Source organism: Aethalodelphis obliquidens, unplaced genomic scaffold (assembly GCF_003676395.1).
Source record: "Aethalodelphis obliquidens isolate GAN/ISIS:26980383/991018 unplaced genomic scaffold, ASM367639v1 scaffold30, whole genome shotgun sequence".
NCBI classification, from domain to species: Eukaryota; Metazoa; Chordata; class Mammalia; order Artiodactyla; family Delphinidae; genus Aethalodelphis; species Aethalodelphis obliquidens.
Window position 1 is genome coordinate 9,785,977 of NW_020837974.1, and position 18,066 is coordinate 9,804,042.

The window sequence follows — 18,066 nt, forward strand, 5'->3', positions numbered from 1 at the left end:
TGACCCCTAAATCCCCGGTTTCTACCAGGACACAGGCCCAGAGCGAGAGGCTCTGAGTTCACATGTGTCGGTTCTACCTAAGGGAGGACTTCAGAGGGAAAAGTGTCTGGAGGGGGTCCTAGAACTCTGCAGTGTGCAACAGCGACCCTTGTTCAGTGCTCATCAGGTGGGCCTTCCAGGCCGGGCAGCCCATGAGGGCGTCTGTCACAGCATCGGAGCCACGTCAGATCAGACTTTCTCCCTGTCATCTGTCTCCCCGCTCCCCGCCCACCAACTCCTCTAGGAACTGCAGGCCAAGGTGTCACACCCCCTCCCTTGTGCTCCCTGATAAGTAAATATAACCATAAATAATAAAACCTGCTGTTAATGCAGGGAGCCTCCCCGTCACTGGATGGAGCTGAGGAAGCGTGCCTCAGAGCGGAAGCCAGTTCTCTCCAGAATTATTCCCTGTGGCCGCTTCTCGGCCTTGGGGGACCCAGACGAGCATGAACCTCCAGGAACAGTGGGGGAAGCTTGCACCTCTCAGAATAAGAACAGGATGCCGTGCCTGGGGTCTCACCGCCCTGGTAACCCACACGCTCTACCTTCTGTCACTGACCTTTTCGCCTCTGTTTGAATTTCCCTCTGGGCCCGGCTTGGGCACTGTCGGCCCCCTTGTATTTGGACTCAGACAAGCGGGACTTCGTTTGTCCCATGTCGCCTCTGGGGGTGCCAGTTTAGTGGCCAAAGCCCTGTCCCCTTGTCCAGACGCTCCATGGCACGCAGGCTCTGCTGCAGGCCCCCCAGACCAGCTGCCTGAGGCTCCCCAACCCGCTGGGAGCCACCCTGGTGGGGTCTGGGAGCAGAGCAGAAAGAACAGCAACCCTGCAGGTAGGCAGCCAGGTGATCCCAGCTCCCTCGCTGACCTTTACTCCATCCTCGTTTTCCAGGAATAAGAACTCCAGGTGTCTTATCAGGATGACTCAGGAGTCCCCAAATGGCCCCTGGGCCCCTAGCCATCCCCCCTCCAAGCCATCCCCCTCCAAGCCACCCTCTGTGTGGTGATGGAGTGATCTGAGGGTGCCATGCCCCCTGGGGGCTCCCCGTTGCCCACGGTGTAGAGACCACATGCCTGGGCACAGCACAGAAGGCTGGTCACCTCCCACAGGACGCCTCCAGCCGGCCAGATGGAGCTGCCAGCCCTCCCTGTGCCTTTACCTGGACAACCTCTCAGCCCTCCCACCTGGGCTCTCCATCCCCAACTCCGTGAAGTCTTTCCTGACCCCCTCCCTGCTTGGGTCCCCTTGGCTTCTGAGACAAACCGGAGGGGTCCCACATGTCACGCTGTGAGGCTGTGATCTGGAACGCTCCTGGCTTGTGCCGCCGACAGAGAGCTTCCTGGGAGCAGGGCCTACCCCTTGCCTGTCGCTGAGACACAGGTGGTGGTGGGTAAAGGCTGCGGAGCCCCGGTGGGAAAGGGGTGTGAGTTATCCTCCAGCTGTGGCCGAGGAGAGCTCAGGGCCGGAGGAAGCCCCGCCCCCCAACCTGGGCTGTTGAGATGAATAGGTTGGACCCTCCGGGACCCCCACAGGGGCTGGCCAGTGCCTTCCCTGGCTGTGGAGAAATGGTTCGGGATGTCTGGTCGTTTGGGGGTATCTGGCTGTTCCGGACCGTGCCCTCTTCTGCCCCCACGTGAGGCCAGCCCGGTGCCCAGGTCTGCAGCCATGCATGTGGGACTTGAGTGGCCGTCACTGAGGGGACCTGGAGGCCGGCTCCCCTCTCATGCCCATCTCTCCTCTCTCCCCAGGATGTTCGATGAGCGAATTTTCACAGGTATGTGTGGGTACCGTCTAGTCTGTTCCGAAGCCGCCAAGCTGATGCCCCCAAGAGTGCTTGAGCTGCCACCACACCGGACCCGAGGGAGCCTGGGTGTGGCTTCTGTATCCGGGGGCCCCAGCTCCCAGGCGCAGACAGACTGTCAGGACCTCCCCTCCAGACGTGGGAAGCCCTGGATGGGGAATAATAAAGCTGACATTTGCTGAATTCTAACATGTGATGGCTACTCTCCTAAGCTGTTAGCATATTTAATTTTAATTTAATTTAGTTTTCAACAGTCCTATAAAGTGGGTTCTGGCTTTTTCCCTGAAGTCTAGCTAGTGAGCACTGGGGTCTAGATGCAAACCGAAGTGCCCAGGCCATGACCAGGGGGTGGCCTGCCTCTCGGGAGGAAGAGGCGGACTCTGCCGGGTGCGGCAAAGGGAGCACGGATCTTGGGGTGCAACATATCTGAGTCCCAATACCAGCCCTACCTCCCCCCAGCTTTGGGACCTTGGGCACGGTCATGTGGGCCTCAGTTTCCACATCTGTGAAAAGATAAGAGCACCATCCTCTGGGTTCCTGGGATAACTAAATGAGAGAATGGTCCCATGGTACAACCTTGGGAGAGACTCGGTCCCTTTCCCAAGGGCTCCCTCAGCCCCAATAGCATAGCCCCTGTCCTGAGGTCAGCACAGCCGTTTCTGGCTTCTTCCTCCTGCCAAATCCTCTGAGATCCCCATCATCCTGATTCCTCATCCCAGGGGAGGCATCTCTCCCTGGACCCCTTCCTGGCTTGGCTGGACATGGAGGCCACAAGAAGGAGGGACAGAGGCCAGACCACACCTGAGGGGTGCCCCCAGGAGCTTCCCCCAGAGGCCCCTGCTGGATGCCCCGCAGGCAGAGGAGGCTGGAGAACCTTCGCCTTGACCACCCTGCCCCTCCCCGGCTCTCCCCCCAGGGAACAAGTTTACCAAAGACCCCACAAAGCTGGAGCCAGCCAGCCCGCCCGAGGACATCTCTGCGGAGGTCTCCCGTGCTGCCGTCCTGGACCTGGCTGGGACTGCTCGGTAAGGCCACAGCCCGGCTCTGCGCCAGCTCTGCAGGGAGGAGCAAGGCCTAGGGCTGGCTGGAGGATGCTGGGCCCAGCGTCTCACTCCACCTGGACACCCCGCACAGGGTTATCCCGCACAGGCACCTGTACGCCTCACCCCACTGTGGGCCAGGGAGAATCTAAAGGGACCCAGAAGGAGAACAGAGATTTCGCCAATTTTCTTCCACCTGGAGGATTCTTGTCACCCCCTTGGGATCTAGCCATACGTTATCTAGTCTCAAAAGCCTTCCCTGGCACCCAGACTAGGTCAGGAATCTGCCCTGCATGTCCACGAGGCCTCGCACTCAGCTCATGTACTGGTCGCCATTCACCAGTGCCCCCCACCCAGGGCCTGGGCTCCTGGGGGCCAGGGACGGGCCATCTATCCCGGAATCCCCACGTCCAGCCCAGACCTCCCTGACTGTTCTATGAATGAACCGAATCCTCCATCCCAGGGTCCTGCCCACCTTCACTCCCCAAGCCCCTCCCCAGACTCCTGAACGCTCTCCAGGCGGGTGGTCCCTACAGCTCTCAGTGCCCCCAACAAGCACTGATCAAACCCCCACTGCACTAAGTGGTGGGGCTCCTAGACTGGCTAGTCCCAGGCCTCAGGAGCTCCCAGCTGGTGGGCAAGGTGGACACCCAGCACGTCACCCGAGGGTACAGATCAGGAGCTCGGCTGGGGCAGCCAGGAGACTGCTGTCCGGGAGACAGGGCACTGGGGGTATTGCTGGCGTAGCGGGGGAGCGGCGTGGATCCCGCTGGGATGGGAGCAGATGTGGTCAGGGGTGCATTTTGAATTGGCAGCCGCCGTGGGCCCCTGACTGCCTGGAGGGGGAAAGCTGGGGCTGATGCCATGTCATTTCTCGGCTTCCTTCCCACAGGTCGGACAAAAGCAGTCTCTCTGAAGACTGTGGGCCAGGTGAGGAGCTGGACCCCACTGCGCGTGTCTGGGGTGGGAGGGCGTCCACCAGCCCCACTCAGCAGCTCTGGGGAGGAGGCCGGCTCAGACCACGAGCCTGGGTATTCATGAATGTCCTCCGTCCACCCCTGTCCCCTGACCCTCCCCCAGGCCTTAGAGCATGCTGGGAGCTCGCTGGGGGCCGGGAGGGGCAGGTGGGATGTGGGTGGCTTTGTGGGAGACCTGGATTCGGGTATCACCTCTGCCTCCACATCCTTGGCGATGCAGGTCTCAGTTGCCAGGTCTATACGTTGTATCTACCTATAGCTCAGACACCAGGGCTGACATGACTTTTCTTGGCACTACTAACAAGTCACAGACAGGAGAATGTTCAAGAATGACTCCCCTGCCCGGCCGAGCTCACGGCCACACTTGACCAGATCCCTCGTTTCCCCCCACAGGAACCTCTGGGGAGCTGGGTGGGCTGAGACCCATCAAAATTGAGCCAGAGGATCTAGATATCATTCAGGTCACCGTCCCAGGTAAGGGCTGATCCCGCCACCCCCGCCTGAAGGTACAGGGGTCGAGCACCACCGTGTCCCCTCCCGGGCTGTCCTGCTCTGTCTCTGGAGCCCCTGCCCCGGCCAGGAAGGGGTCGCCAGGCCGCTGTCTCTCTGGTCTGATCGGGAAAGGCTGCAGCGTTGCGTGTGATTTCTGTAGGCACATCTGCCCTCTGGGCTGGGGGTCCGGTCTCAGCTCCGACCTTCCTAAAGGTCCCCCCAGCCTTCACCTCTCTGGCCTGGCTTCCCTGGGATTTGAGAGGCTGCAGGGGAGAAGAAAAGGTCATTGGAGTAAGAGGATCTGAGTCTGGCTCCAGACCTGGGTCCCTCTGAGCGTCAGTTTCCACATCTGTGAAGAGGGGCATGTACTTGTCGTCTGGAGGCTCAGTGTGGGGTAACCACAGGCTCCAGGCCCCTTGGGTCCCTGCTGTCCTCTGGCACAGCTACTCTCCTTCCTTAAGGGTCCTGCTCTGTGGGCACGCTGAGCTGGGAGGTCCCTGAGGGACCGTGACGGGGTGGGACAGACAGAAGATGCTGTTGTCATTTGGAGTTTTGCCTCCAGACCCTTCCCCAACCTCTGAGGAAATGACAGACTCGATGCCTGGACATGTGCCCTCGGAAGATTCCGGTTACGGGATGGAGATGCTGACTGGTAAGAAATGGGCTGGGGACCCACCTCCCTGGGATGTAACAGGGAGAGGGGTGGGCCAGGAAGCCTCTAGACTTTTCTTGGTATTGACTGTCCCCCTTGGAAGAAACTCAGTATATGCCTGGCTCCCCCATCCAGGCCAGGTTCCTTTCTGAAAACTTGAAATAGGCCTTGAGTTAATATTAAGCCTGGTTACTCTGTCTTTCCCAGGAGCTCCCATTTGGATAAGTTTGTTTATTTAGTCAGTAACTATTTATTGAGCACCTACTATGTACAAGGTCCCGTGCAAGGTGCTGGGGACAGAGCAGTGAACCCGACAGACCAAAGTCCCCGCCCTTGTGGGCTGACATCCCAGTGCAGGGAGACAGGTAATAAGCAAATCAATAAGAAAAATAGGGGAATTCCCTGGCGGTCCAGTGGGTAGGATTCCAGGCTTTCACTGCCAGGAGCCCGGGTTTGATCCCTGGTCAGAGAACTAAGATCCTGCAAGCTGTGCAGTGCGGCCCCCAAAAAAAGGAAAAAAGAAAAATAGAAAGTCAGATGGTGGTAAGTGCTATAGGGAGACACAAAGCCAGGAGGGGAAGTATCAGGGGCAGGAGGGGTGGTTATTACAGGATTTGAGTGGTCAGAGAGGACTTCACTGAGAAAATGACATTGGAGCAAAGACCTGAAGGAGGTGCGGGCAGGAGCCGTGTGGATATCAGGACAGAACTTTCCAGGCAGAGGGAGCAGCATGGGCAAAGGCCCTGAGGTGGGCTATGCCCAGCATGTCTCAGCAACAGCAAGGAGGCCGGGTGGCTGGAACAGAGTGAGGTAGGGAAAGGGAGGTGCTGGGTGAGTTATGCAGGGTTGTGTACATCAAAGGAAGGACTGGAGACTTAACTCTGAAGAGACAGGAACCAGTGCGGGGGTTGGCGCTAATGGAGTACATTTTAACAGTGTTTACTCTGACCGTGGAGCTGAGAACAGACTGCAGAAGATCTGGGGACAAGGACAGAAACAGACTCTGACGATAATTTAGACAAGAGGAATGGTTGGGCAGGTGGATAGCAGCAGGGAGAGGGTAGGGTTCTGTGTGTTTTGTTTATGAAAGTTTATTTTGGAAATGTTCAAAACCACCCAAAGTTGAAAAGAATAGCTTAATGAATCTCACATGCCCAACTCTCAGCTCCAGCCATTCTCAACAGATGTTATTATTGATAATAAGAAGTAAGAATTATTACACGTAGTTAATGTTTTTAAAAAGTGAATCATTATAGGACTTCCCTGGCGGTCCAGTTGTTAAGACTCCGCGCTTCCACTGCAGGGGGCGCAGGTTTGATCCCTGGTTGGGGAACTAAGATCCCGCGTGCCGCGTGGCACAGCCAAAAAATAAAAAAAAAAATTTTTTAAGTGAATCATTATAAAGACAAATAGTATGTAAATTATAGAAGGTTTGCGGATATGGCAGAAAACGATATTAGTACTTAGATGATTTGAGTTTGGAAGGCTGTGTAACAAGGGATGCAGGGCCAGGGCAGGAAACTTTAGGAAGGTGGCTGGAATTCGTTTCCCTTGCCTGTGATGTCTGGTGTGGGCTTGATTAGGAGGGGAGAGGGGTGGGTATTGCTTAAGGATACTGTGCAAAAGCGTAGTAGGTGTATTTAAATGCACAGTGTGAAGAAACCTCATAATGTTCAATGTGAAAAGCAAGTGCAGAAGGATATAGACAATATGGCATTTCTGTAAGTTTGGAGACGTAACAATAGTATTGCTAATGTTTTATTTTTAGAAATCGTGTGCAACTATGACAAAATGCTAATGTGTATTCATTCCGGCTGATAGGTCCATGAGTGTTTGTGGTAATATTCTGTATGCTTTACTGCACTTTTTAACGTTTCCCCTACCAAAAATAAACAAGTGACTGGAAAAATAAATAAGAAGGTTTCCTACAGGCCCAGATGGGTGGTGCCGCGTTAATTGGTGACAGGATAAAGGCAGAATCTCTCTGCTCCTCGTCTGCTTCCGTCTTCTCTGTCAGGGAGAAGGGTCTGGAAACAGCAAAGAGTGAGGAGGACCTGGGAGTCCGGTTCGATAAGGAGATATAAAGGGTCCTCAGAGCTGCTGTGGCTAATACCTAAGACGTGCATAGGACGTGAGAAGTCCCAGCGGACACAGATGCGCTGACAACAGAGAGAGACTTGGAGATGAGCTCTTGCCCCAATTGCAAACAGGTGGACCGTGCGTTAGTCCCAGGCACAGTTCCGGAACAGATTTCTACATGGGCGACTGTGAGCCATCAGAGGGGACCCAGCGTGGGGTCATCCACGGGACTGAGTGGGCTCATACGACATCGAGATCTCCAGAGGACCCTCCAGCTGCGGAAGCTCCTCATGATTTTTATAAACAAAAGGGTTTTGGGCTTCCCTGGTGGCGCAGTGGTTGGGAGTCCGCCTGCCGATGCAGGGGACGCGGGTTCATGCCCCGGTCCGGGAAGATCCCACATGCCGCGGAGCGGCTGGGCCCGTGAGCCATGGCCGCTGGGCCTGGGCGTCTGGAGCCTGTGCTCTGCGGCGGGAGAGGCCACAGCAGTGAGAGGCCCGCGTACCGCAAAAAAAAAAAAAAAAAGGGTTTTGACTCTAAATGCAGTTTTAAGTATTGTTTTCAATTTAAATAAAAGTTATTTGAATTTCAAGCAAAAAAAGGGAGGGCCGCAGGGGGACCCCAGCCTCCACATGGGGAAGGTTTCCCCTGTTGTCCTGGAGGGCTTGGTCCTTCCTCAAACATTTGTCAGTTAGTTGGATAAAGGACCTTAGGCAGCAAGATTATGCAATTTGCAGATCCTTGGGGAGGAATGGTCAGTCCATCCAAGAATGGTGTTCCCCATGGCCTTGACAGACCAGAACACTGGGCTGAAACGCACAAGAAAGATTCACAGCCCCAGGACGTGTGTCATGGGTTGTGTTCCCTGGGGCCCAGTCTCTGAGATGGAGTTTAATGTGTGGGGTTTTTATTAGGGGCTGCCGTTGGGATCAACACCTATGTAAGGGAGGGGACAGAAGCACAAGGGGGACGAGGGGGAAGGCAAGCCATGATCTGGCTGCAGCAACACGTCCACCAACCCCACGGGGAGCTTGGAGCCAGAAAGGCCCCTCAGAGTTGCTCCCAGTTGCACTGGATACCCTGGCCTTTATACCTCCACCTCAATCAGTCACAAAATGCGGGCCACCCTGGAAGGGCAGTCCTTGAAGGGGCAGCTGCCCTCTGACCACACTCCCTGCTGCTCTTCCTTGAAGCTCTTCCTTGAAGGGGATCTGAGTAGTCAGTACATCCCAGTACCTGCCACAGAAGAAGAGACAGACAGTAAACAAACGCATGCAGCCACAGAGAAACAGGGGCTTGAACAAAGGGGCATCTCTTGCACCTTTTAACTGAACAGAACTTTGGCTGAGTGCGTGGGGAAATGGGCACAGACCTGGCGCTGGTAAGAACGCAAATGGGCAAATAGCTTTTTAGGGAAATGTGTCAGCCTGAAGAGCCGTAAAAATGAGCACCACCACCCCTGCCCCCTACGTCCAGCAGGAACCCGGTCCGAGGAAATTGTCTGAAATGTGAAGTGTTTTCTGCACAGAGATGTTCATGCCAGCGTTAATGATGACCATGAAAGATTGCAGCAAGCTCGTCCAGCTGTCAGGGAGCTGTTAACGGCATCCTCCCGATGGACTATTAGCCACTAAAAAGAGGCAACGAGGGAGACTGTAGAAGACACGAAGCTGACGGTGTTTACAACTGTGTTGAACACATGATCACTGTTTTGGCGGGGGGGGGAAAATATCAAAAAAGTAACTATGTTAGGTTAAGTGATCAATCTTTGTCACTCCCTGAATCAGTTGCGATGTGCTTCTGATACCTTGGTAATGAAGAAAGAAGATTGTCAGGCACGGGCTGGGCATGAGTGGAATTGGGAGCAATCCGGTAACTGTGCGGGGAGTGTAGTGGACCAAAGGCTCAGGATGAGCTGACAGTGTGGCCTGGTCTTTAAGAAGTCGCATGTCACCTGGCTGCATTCACAGCAGAATTAAGAAGACCGAGGGGGATTTCCCTGGAGGTGCAGTGGTTGAGAATCCGTCTGCCAGTGTAGGGGACATGGGTTTGATCCCTGGTCCGGGAAGATCCCACATGGCATGGAGCAGCTAAGCCCTCAGGCCACAACTACTGAAGCCCGCACGCCTAGAGCCCGTGCTCCACAACAAGAGAAGCCATCGCAATGAGAAGCCCGCGCACCGCAACGAAGAGTAGCCCCCGCTCGCCGCAACTAGAGAAAGCCCCGTGCACAGCAATGAAGACCCAACGCAGCCAAAAATAAATAAATTTAATAAATTAAAAAAAAAAGAAGACCAAGGGGGTCCCGATCTGTGGAGGCCCCTGGGGTTGGGGGGCCGTGGACCAGCATGGTGCGATTTCTATCGGAAAGGCTTCTCCCAGCTGGTGGTGTTACTGTATTGTACAAATCATCCCTCGTTTGCTCACCTGGTGCCTTGGGCATCTCTGGTCATGCCCTCGATCGTTTACCAAGGTTGAAAATGGGGAGGCAGTGAGCACATGGACGGGTTTGTTCAGGGTAAGTAGCCCCGCACCATGCCAGGGGGCGGGGGGGAAAAGCAGGCAACTTTCTCACGTTTGGAATTAGGGCCCCCAAAGTACATAGGTCATCATCTCCTGCTGCCTTTGAAAGAGCCCCCCACCCCCCGGGAGAGGACCCGGCCCCGCTTCCTTCTGTTTTCAGGATCCTACAACAAAGGCTGGCAGAAACCCCTCCTTAGTGGAGCCACAGAGCTGAGCTGGTTCCCTGTGGGTGTCTGGGTCCGGTCATCTGCCTGGCTCTCAGATTGTTGCTACCGCCTGGGGGCGGCCCTGCACACACGGACAGCTCAGAGCGGGGACAGACTTCCCGGTCTCCCCTCTTGTTCCTCTCAAGGCATTTCGTGAACTTGATCGGTGCTGCCACTGTGACATCTGGGCATCTCCCTCCGCCCTGAGACAGATCCAGCTCCCTGATTCAGGGAACCCTCCCTGGCAGCACTGCTTGTCCCTCTGTCCCCACCAGACTCCTCTCCTCCTGTCTGCCCCTCTCTGTCTAGAAATGGCAAAGATGAAGTTGTTGAGTTTGGGATCCCCCAGGGGCTTCCCCTGAGACAGGGGCCTTCATTCATTTGGGAGGAGAGTCCGGGAAGGGCAGTCCTGGTACGAAGGGGGACTGGACAGGACAGCAGTGCCGTCAGGCCCGTCACCCCTGTGGGCAGCTGAGCTGAGGGACCACGGGAGCCCACGTAAATCACACACCTGAGTTAATGCAGCTGAGGAAGCTGGGAGCTGGGCTGGTGATCTGCCCTCCATCACTGGCTGAGAGCTCTTTCCAGGCATTGATCCCAGCCCTTGTACCTTGCTGGTCTGCTCCCACAGCCAGAAAAAAGCCTCCAGGCAGAGTCAGGTGGGCCCATAGTGTACCTATTGCCATGAGGAAAATTTAGGCCGAAAGCTCAGGCCTGGCCCTTTTTAAGTCAGAGGCTGAGCATAGATGAAACCTTCCAGAACCTTCCGGGCTGAGCCCCAAGGCTTAGGCTTGTCTGGCAATCCCAGATGCAGGCTCCCCTTCCCTCCGTCCGTGAGTGGGCCTTGACCATGGGCAGCTCTCCCAGGATCAGCCCCTTTCCATCCCCCTCACGATCCCATCTGGCACATCCCTGCATCCCTCATCACCGAGCATCCTCTCCACCGGCTGGCCAAGAGCAGACCCAGGTCCGACTTCTCCACCCCTCACCAGGTCAGCCTCGTGTCAGGGGCTGAGAAGGGCTGTTTAAGGGTTAGCCCTGCCTGGGAAAGCACCTGGCAAACGCACAGCAAACTTCCTAAGTCGCAGTTTCCTTCTGGTTCTTTCAAGTGTTGAAAGTCCCCACACCTTCCTCCAGCTCTTGGCACCAAAGAGCTGCTGCTGATGGAGGCCCTGCAGCCCGCCGATCGGCCTGTGCCTCACCCCCTGCACCCCACTTCCACTGTCCGCACTTGGAGTTCATCCTGCTGCGGAAATCCGCCATCTCTGAGTTTGCCACCACCCTCCCCACACACACTTCCCCCCTCCCTGCCTGTGTCCCTCTCCCACCCCACTGCTTTCCCTGGACACTTGGGTCAAGCCCAGGTGTACCCCCCCTCGGCCCCCCAAGGCCAGTCTCAGCCCTCCCCTGTATAGCTTGAGCCCTCACCTCCCCTGTTGTTCACTGTGCCACGACCTTGCTGCCTGTTGGACGGGCACCTGGGGACAAGGTTGGGTCCCTTGTGCCCAGGCCAGAGCCAGTGTCATCTTGTCAGATGCGCTGGGACCACGTGACCCTAGATGGCTCCACGCCCCCACCTGCCTTTCCTCCATCCCCTTACCCAGCCATGCCACCTGACATGTGGGATCGTAGTTCCCTGACTGGCGATAGAACCTCTGCCCCCTGCAGTGGAAGCGTGGAGCCCTAACCACTGGACCGCCAAGGAATTCCCTCTGTTTTTCTTGACGGCATCACTGCCATCTGGCATCGTATGTAATGTTTGACATCACACCAGGAGGACAAGGCTTTGTCTTGTTCCCGTGTGTCCTCAATGCCTAGAACAGAACCTGGCAGTCAGTAGATGGAAGGACAGGCTGGTGCAGGGCTGGTCTCCACGGGGTGTTTACCAAATGTCACAGGATATCTGGTCTCTGAAACTCACATGGAGGCGAGGGCAGGTGCTTGTGCAAAATTGGGGTCCATGATCCCATCTGGGAGTCACCATGCCGTGCTCCAGAGTCTGGGCCTGCCATTCCCCACCTGTCTGCCCTGACTTTGGTGGTGCAGGAGATGATGAACATGGCTGCCTGGCACCCTCTTTTTCAGACAAAGGCCCCAGCGAGGACCCGCGGCCTGAGGAGAGGCCTGTGGAGGGTGAGGCACTGTTCACCCCCCATTTTTCACCCCCCCCCCACGTCTCCTCCCCTCCCCAGTCCTGCATCTCCTTTTTGTCTCTTCCCAACACCGGGTTTGGGGGTGGGTGTCCTGTGGGCTGCCTGAGTTGGGAGGAGGTTTATAGACCTGTCTTGTAGAACTAAGAGGTACACGGTCAGAGGTAGAAGCAGCTCTTTCTGGTAAAGGAAATTGTAAGCCTTTCTTATTTTGTTTTTATATACACCCTGCCTCTTTCCACAAAGGTTTTAAGGCTGAGTCTTCCTGAGCAAGTCGAATTTAGGCCTGAAAGCACAAAATTGGCTTTGTGTCCAATAGACATGTTCAATCTCAGGAACACTGCTCATTCCCACCCTGCGGAGGGTGGGAGTAGGACAGGCAGGGAGATCAAGGTGAGGATGGGTCTGTTTCCACCCCTGGAACGGAATGAGTGGGTGTCAGAGGAGAGGAGCGTCACTTTCCCAATCCCAAACCCAGCCTGGCAGGGGAGGAACTCTGAAGTTTTAATCAACATCCACTGCCACCTAGTGGCGGCATACTCAATTTGCAGGCTTAGAGTTCACAAGCTAGCAAAGTCACTTACGGTGCTGGTCTAGAGTGACATTCACATAGAAAGGCCCATGGTCATTCTTAGGCCTCAAAACCTTCCTTTCAGTCCTGGTAATGCCCTAGATCCGATTTCACAATCAGGTATTTGAGCCCCAGAATTGTGGACCTGTCTGCAGGGATGCCACTTCTGAGGAAGTAGGTTACCTGCCACCATTACCCTTCCCCATTCCAAGGTCCCAGCACAGGGTCATTCTTGGTGCCAGCAGACCTAGGACATGAGCTGAGAAGCAGGGTCCTGCTGCCACTGGGGAGGCTCACCAAACTGTTCTTTGCCTTTCAGACAGTCATGGTGACGTGATCCGGCCTCTGCGGAAGCAGGTGGAGCTGCTTTTCAACACGCGATACGGTGAGCGAGGAGCCGGGTAGGGTCGAGGGCATCCAGGCCTCCCTCCAGCTGCCCTGTTTTCAGAGGGCCTGATCCCCCATCCCAGCTGCTCCTGGAACCGAGACAGAGGAGGGAGGGGCCGGAGGGGCTGGGACCAACTGGGAAAGGGCCAGGGCTCCGCAGGGCCTGCCATCCTGCCCCTTCCTCAGCTCTAGACCTCCCTCCCTGGGAGACTGAGGCACTGCCAGAGAACCCCACCCTCTGAAACGCAGCGTCCCCACCTCCTCCTTCAACAGGCTCACACTCACTCGTGGTCTGCCTCAGCCTCAGCTTACAGAGGCCACTCTGACTGCTGTCACTACCCCTCTGTACCCACAGACACCCTCGTTCAGGGTCCTCAGGAGGACAGATGGATAACAAGGTTTTTCCTACTAGAAAGACCAGGAAAGAAAACAGGGAGGCAGGGAGAAGCCTACTCTTCATTCAGCCCTTGTGGTTGGCCAGGCACTGGCGAGGTGCTGCACATGAGTTCTCCCATCCCATCTCACAAAACGCCTGTGTCCTAATGCCCATTTTACAGATGAGGAAAGTGAGGCCTGGGGAAGTGATGTGGCTTGTCCTAGGCCCCAGAACTAGTGAGCGGCAGTGCCTGGCCTGGGCCTCAGATGTCTCTGGTTCCCAAGGCGTAGTGTCGGGCCATGCAGGGGGTTGGGGTTATTTATGGTGGCAGGGGGACCCTCTGGAGGGCCTTTCTGGCAGCATGGGGACAAGTGGACTTGGGTGGAGCCGATGCCAGGTCTCACCAGCTGTCAGCAGTTTCTCCTGCATTGCCTGGGTATGAGGGCATGAACTGAGCGTAGGTCTTACCCACTTACTTGGGTTCACATCCCCCAGCTCTGGGGCTCTGAGACCTGAGACAGGTCACATCCCCTCTGGGCTCTGGGTCTCTTACCCACAGCCTGAGGCTAACAGTACTTACCTCAGGAGGGTCAGGAGGGTTCAACTAAGGGCTAAGTTTCAAAAGGGCTCCAGCACCTGCGGCCCTCCCATGCAGACATGGGAGGTGGGAGTTGAGGCTCGTGGCCCCATAGATCTGGGTGGCCCTACAGCAGCCGTATCTCTGCAGCCAAGGCCATTGGCATCTCGGAGCCTGTCAAGGTGCCCTACTCCAAGTTCCTGATGTACCCAGAGGAGCTGTTTGTGGTGGGGCTGCCTGAAGGCATCTCCCTCCGCAGGCCCAACTGCTTCGGGATTGCCAAGCTCCGGAAGATCCTGGAGGCCAGCAACAGCATCCAGTTCGTCATCAAGAGGTAAGGCCCGGCCGGGTCCACGGGAGCCCTTCCAGGCTTGCCCGGCACCCAGGAACAGCGCCAAGTAGCCATCTTCCTCTTCAGACTGGGGAAGGCTTTTTTTAAAAAAAAAAATAGGGCATTCGATGAGGTTTGGCCTCAGTTGAGCAGGCACGAGGTTGCCCAGGCCCAGCCCAGGCCTGAAGGACCTTAAGCAACTAGACTAACGCCCTCTCAGTCCCACGAAAACAGCCCCCAGTTTACCCAGGTGTAGACTGGGAGAACACCCACCAGCTTGATCTCCTGGGTAATTCTGAACATCCTCTGGGCCAGGGGGCATCCAGGCTGAGGACAATGCCCCATGACCCCAGGACTGGAAAATCAGGCATTGGCATTTTGATTCTCTTCTGTTTCCTCGGGCATCTGATTTTTGTCAGCGAGGACCCAGGGAGCTCCAGTGTGTCCAGCCTGTGTGCCGGCTCAGATATAAATTGTCAGCGAGGACCCAGGGAGCTCCAGTGTGTCCAGCCTGTGTGCCGGCTCAGCCTGTGTGCCGGCTCAGATATAAAGTCCCTTTGGAGGAGATGGAGGCAGCTACTAAATTTTTAAAAGATGAGGGAGGACCTGGGGTGAACTGTTTTGTGTTTGTTTTTTTTTTTTTTTGCGGTACGCGGGCGTCTCACTGTGTGGCCTCTCCCGCTGCGGAGCACAGGCTCCGGACGCACAGGCCCAGCGGCCACGGCTCACGGGCCCAGCCGCTCCGCGGCATGTGGGATCCTCCCGGACCGGGGCACAAACTCGCGCCCCCTGCATCGGCAGGCGGACTCCCAACCACTGCACCACCAGGGAAGCCCTGTTTTGTGTTTTTTTTGCTTCTGTGTATTAACGCGATGTCTTATAAATTTACTTTTGGTTTGGTTGGAAGTGACAAGAAAGAGGAGACTCTTAAGGGTTTGTTGTCCCTGGGGGAGTAGATGGCCCCCAAATTGGGAGACTCACAGTGTCCTTCACACCTCGAGTGGCAGGCTGGTGATGGGGTGCGGAGCAGGGAGCTCTCTCGTGGGGCCTGGTTTGCGCCAGGAGAAGCAGAGAGGGTGATGCTCCAGGAGATGCAAATAGTGGACACGTGGTTCCCTCCTTCCACAAATACATCTTGAGTGCCTACCGTGTTCCAGGAGTGACGCAGCAGCAAATGCCACCGAGTCCTGCCCTCGAGTTGGCTGATCTCACGGAATTGAATCACAATATAGTATCAGGTAGAGATAAATGCTATGATGCAGGTTAAAGGGGCAAAGAAGGAGGGGCAGGAGGAACCTGTCCATGGAGGGGACTTTGGAGCAGAGACTTAATGAAGCAAGGTTTGCAAATTATTTGCAGTGGAAGAGCATTGAAGCAGCGGGAACAGCAGGTGCAAAAGCCCTGAGGCAGGGACATCCTTGTGTGTTTGAAGTCTAGCAAGGTGCCATTGTGACTGGTGCAGGGGGAGTGGGGGAAGAGTGAGAGTGGCGAGGCCCAAGAGATAGCAGGAGCTGGATCATACAGGGTCTTAGACTGGTTTAAAGAGTCTAGATTTTATTTCAAATTTAACGAGGACTCACCGGAAGTTTTTGAGGAGGATGGGCAGGGGCAGAAACGGGGACCAGTGAGGAGGCTGTTCCTGGCCCAGGGGACACAGTGGCATCTTGGATTAGGTAAAGGTAGGGGTGGGATGTTGAAAAGTTGTCAGATTCAGACAGTGTTTTGAAGATGAGGCTGGTAGAATTTGCTGATATATGGGATGTGAGTCTGCTGTGTGTTATGTTTGAGGTGCGTGGGGGCCTTCCAGAGAGGGTTGGCAGGTGGATTTACGGGGGTCAGATTCAGGAGAGAGGCCGGGGTGGGGACAGAACATGGGAACCTGTCAGCATTCAGGAGGGACGTAGCACATGGGGACTGCTTGCCTCATCCACCCCCTCAAACTGAGAACTGGAAGCCCTTGGGTGACTCGCAGGCTCCTGGGTCTAAGTCCAGCTCCTCCTGTTACTCCCCCTGACCTTGGGTAGGTTGTTCAGGGCATTAAATGGGGCATACTGTACCAATTATGGGGTGGCCCTGGAGGTCAAGGCTTAGCAAAAGACCTGGCACAGTGTAGGTACTCAATTACGATTTTTTTTTTTTTTTAGTATCAGGTTTATTGAAGTTTAATTTACATTCAGTAAAACTCACCCTTTTAAAATGCACAACTCTTTGATTTTTGGCAAACTCACACTGTCACATCACTACCATCAAGACACAAAACAGTTCCATCACTCCACAAGCTTCTCTTGTGCCCTTTTGTTGGCCACCCCAGACCCTGCGACCTGGTAGTTGATCATTTTTTTGCCATTTTGCCTTTTCCAGAATGTCATATAAATGGAATCATACATTGTGCATCTCGTTGGGTCTGGCTCTTTCACTCAGCTTTTGAGATTCATCCATGTGGTTGCCTGTATCAGGAGTTCATTTAAAATATATATATATATATATAAATTTTAAAAAGTGAATTTAGATAATTCGTTTTCTGAATGCCAAGTGAAGAAAATGATTCAAGTAGGAAAGAGTGATTAACTTTGTCCAGTGGAACAGTTGGGGTATTAGGATTAAGGACCAGTTGGGGTGATTCTAAGAGATAATTGGAGAAGAGAGATGGAGCACTTGAGTATATTTATTTTGTTATTCTTCATTTAAAAAATTAGTCAAAAATACTATTGGGAATATTAGTGAAAAATCGCCACTTCTCATTAATCTTACTTCTAAAAAATATGTATTTGGGGGATGATGTAACTGTTCTGGAATTAGAAGTATGGCTGCATAAACAACTTTGTGAATATACTAAAAACCATTGATGCGTGTACCTTAAAGAGTGAATTACATCTCAATAAAGTATAAATGTGTGTGTGTGTGTGTGTGTGTGTGCGCGTGTGTGTATATATATATATTAGTTGGCCAGAGCAGCCATAACAAAGTACTACAGACTGGGTGGCTTAAACAACAGAAATTTATTTCTTGCAGTTCTGGAGTCTGGAAGTTCAGGGTCAAGGTGTCAGCAGGGTTAGTTTCCCCTGAGGTCTGTCTCCTTGGCTTGCAGACAACCACCTTCTTGCTGAGTCTTCACATAGTCATTCCTCTCTGTCCACACATCCTTGGTATCTCTCTGTGACCTAATCTCCTCTCCCTATGAGGACACTAGTCAGATTGGATTAGGGCCCACCCTAATGTCCTCATGTAAAGACCTTATTTTGAAATACAGTGAGCCTATAAAAAAATATATGAGAAATCAGCACTTGGAGGGATGTCACTGACGGACTGATTTCCACCTAAACCTGAATTCCACGTCCTTCTAAACAGCCTCCAGGCAGCGGCTGCCAGTTGATGAGAGTTGGCACAGAGTCAAATCAAACTTTCTAAATCTTTGATCAAAAAACATTCTTAACCCAGATTCTTGAACAAACATGTATCCAAACTTTTCATATTCTTTTGTGCATTCTTCTGGAAATAGGGTCCCTTGCTTCATCAAATTCTCCAAAGTTAAAACAAACCAACAAAAAAAAAGAACCTTGGGAAATTTAAAACCATGGGTGGATTCACACGGATGGGAGACTGAGGTCCAGGGGAGGAGTGGCAGAAGGTCTGTCTGATTGCAGCGCTGCAGGGCAGTTCTGGTGCCGCCCTCCCAGACTTAGCAGACCCTACGGATTCAGGACACAGTCCCCAGCAAGACCACCCCCACTTCCAACATCAGCTAACGTTCAAAGGTCCCTAGACCACCGACACTCCTGAGCAGCTGGCTGCAAATTCAGGGGTTCCCAGGACCCCTCCCCAAGTTTGATAATTAACTAGCACGACTTACAGGACCCAGGAAAGCA

At 54.4% G+C, this 18,066-nt stretch overlaps 1 protein-coding gene across 6 annotated transcripts in view; it reads left to right on the forward strand.

The window, feature by feature from the left end:
• Positions 1 to 18,066, forward strand: part of GTF2IRD1 (GTF2I repeat domain containing 1) — a 112,628-nt gene that overhangs the window by 55,217 nt on the left and 39,345 nt on the right. For 5 of the 6 annotated variants that reach the window (XM_027126174.1, XM_027126178.1, XM_027126177.1 and 2 more), the window contains 8 exons: positions 1,787 to 1,812; positions 2,756 to 2,864; positions 3,772 to 3,809; positions 4,250 to 4,330; positions 4,911 to 5,000; positions 11,894 to 11,941; positions 12,849 to 12,914; positions 14,020 to 14,203. In XM_027126174.1, coding sequence (XP_026981975.1) covers positions 1,787 to 1,812; positions 2,756 to 2,864; positions 3,772 to 3,809; positions 4,250 to 4,330; positions 4,911 to 5,000; positions 11,894 to 11,941; positions 12,849 to 12,914; positions 14,020 to 14,203 — 642 coding nt within the window. The remainder of the gene's footprint in view (positions 1 to 1,786; positions 1,813 to 2,755; positions 2,865 to 3,771; positions 3,810 to 4,249; positions 4,331 to 4,910; positions 5,001 to 11,893; positions 11,942 to 12,848; positions 12,915 to 14,019; positions 14,204 to 18,066) is intronic. The other variant, XM_027126175.1, reaches the window with a different exon arrangement.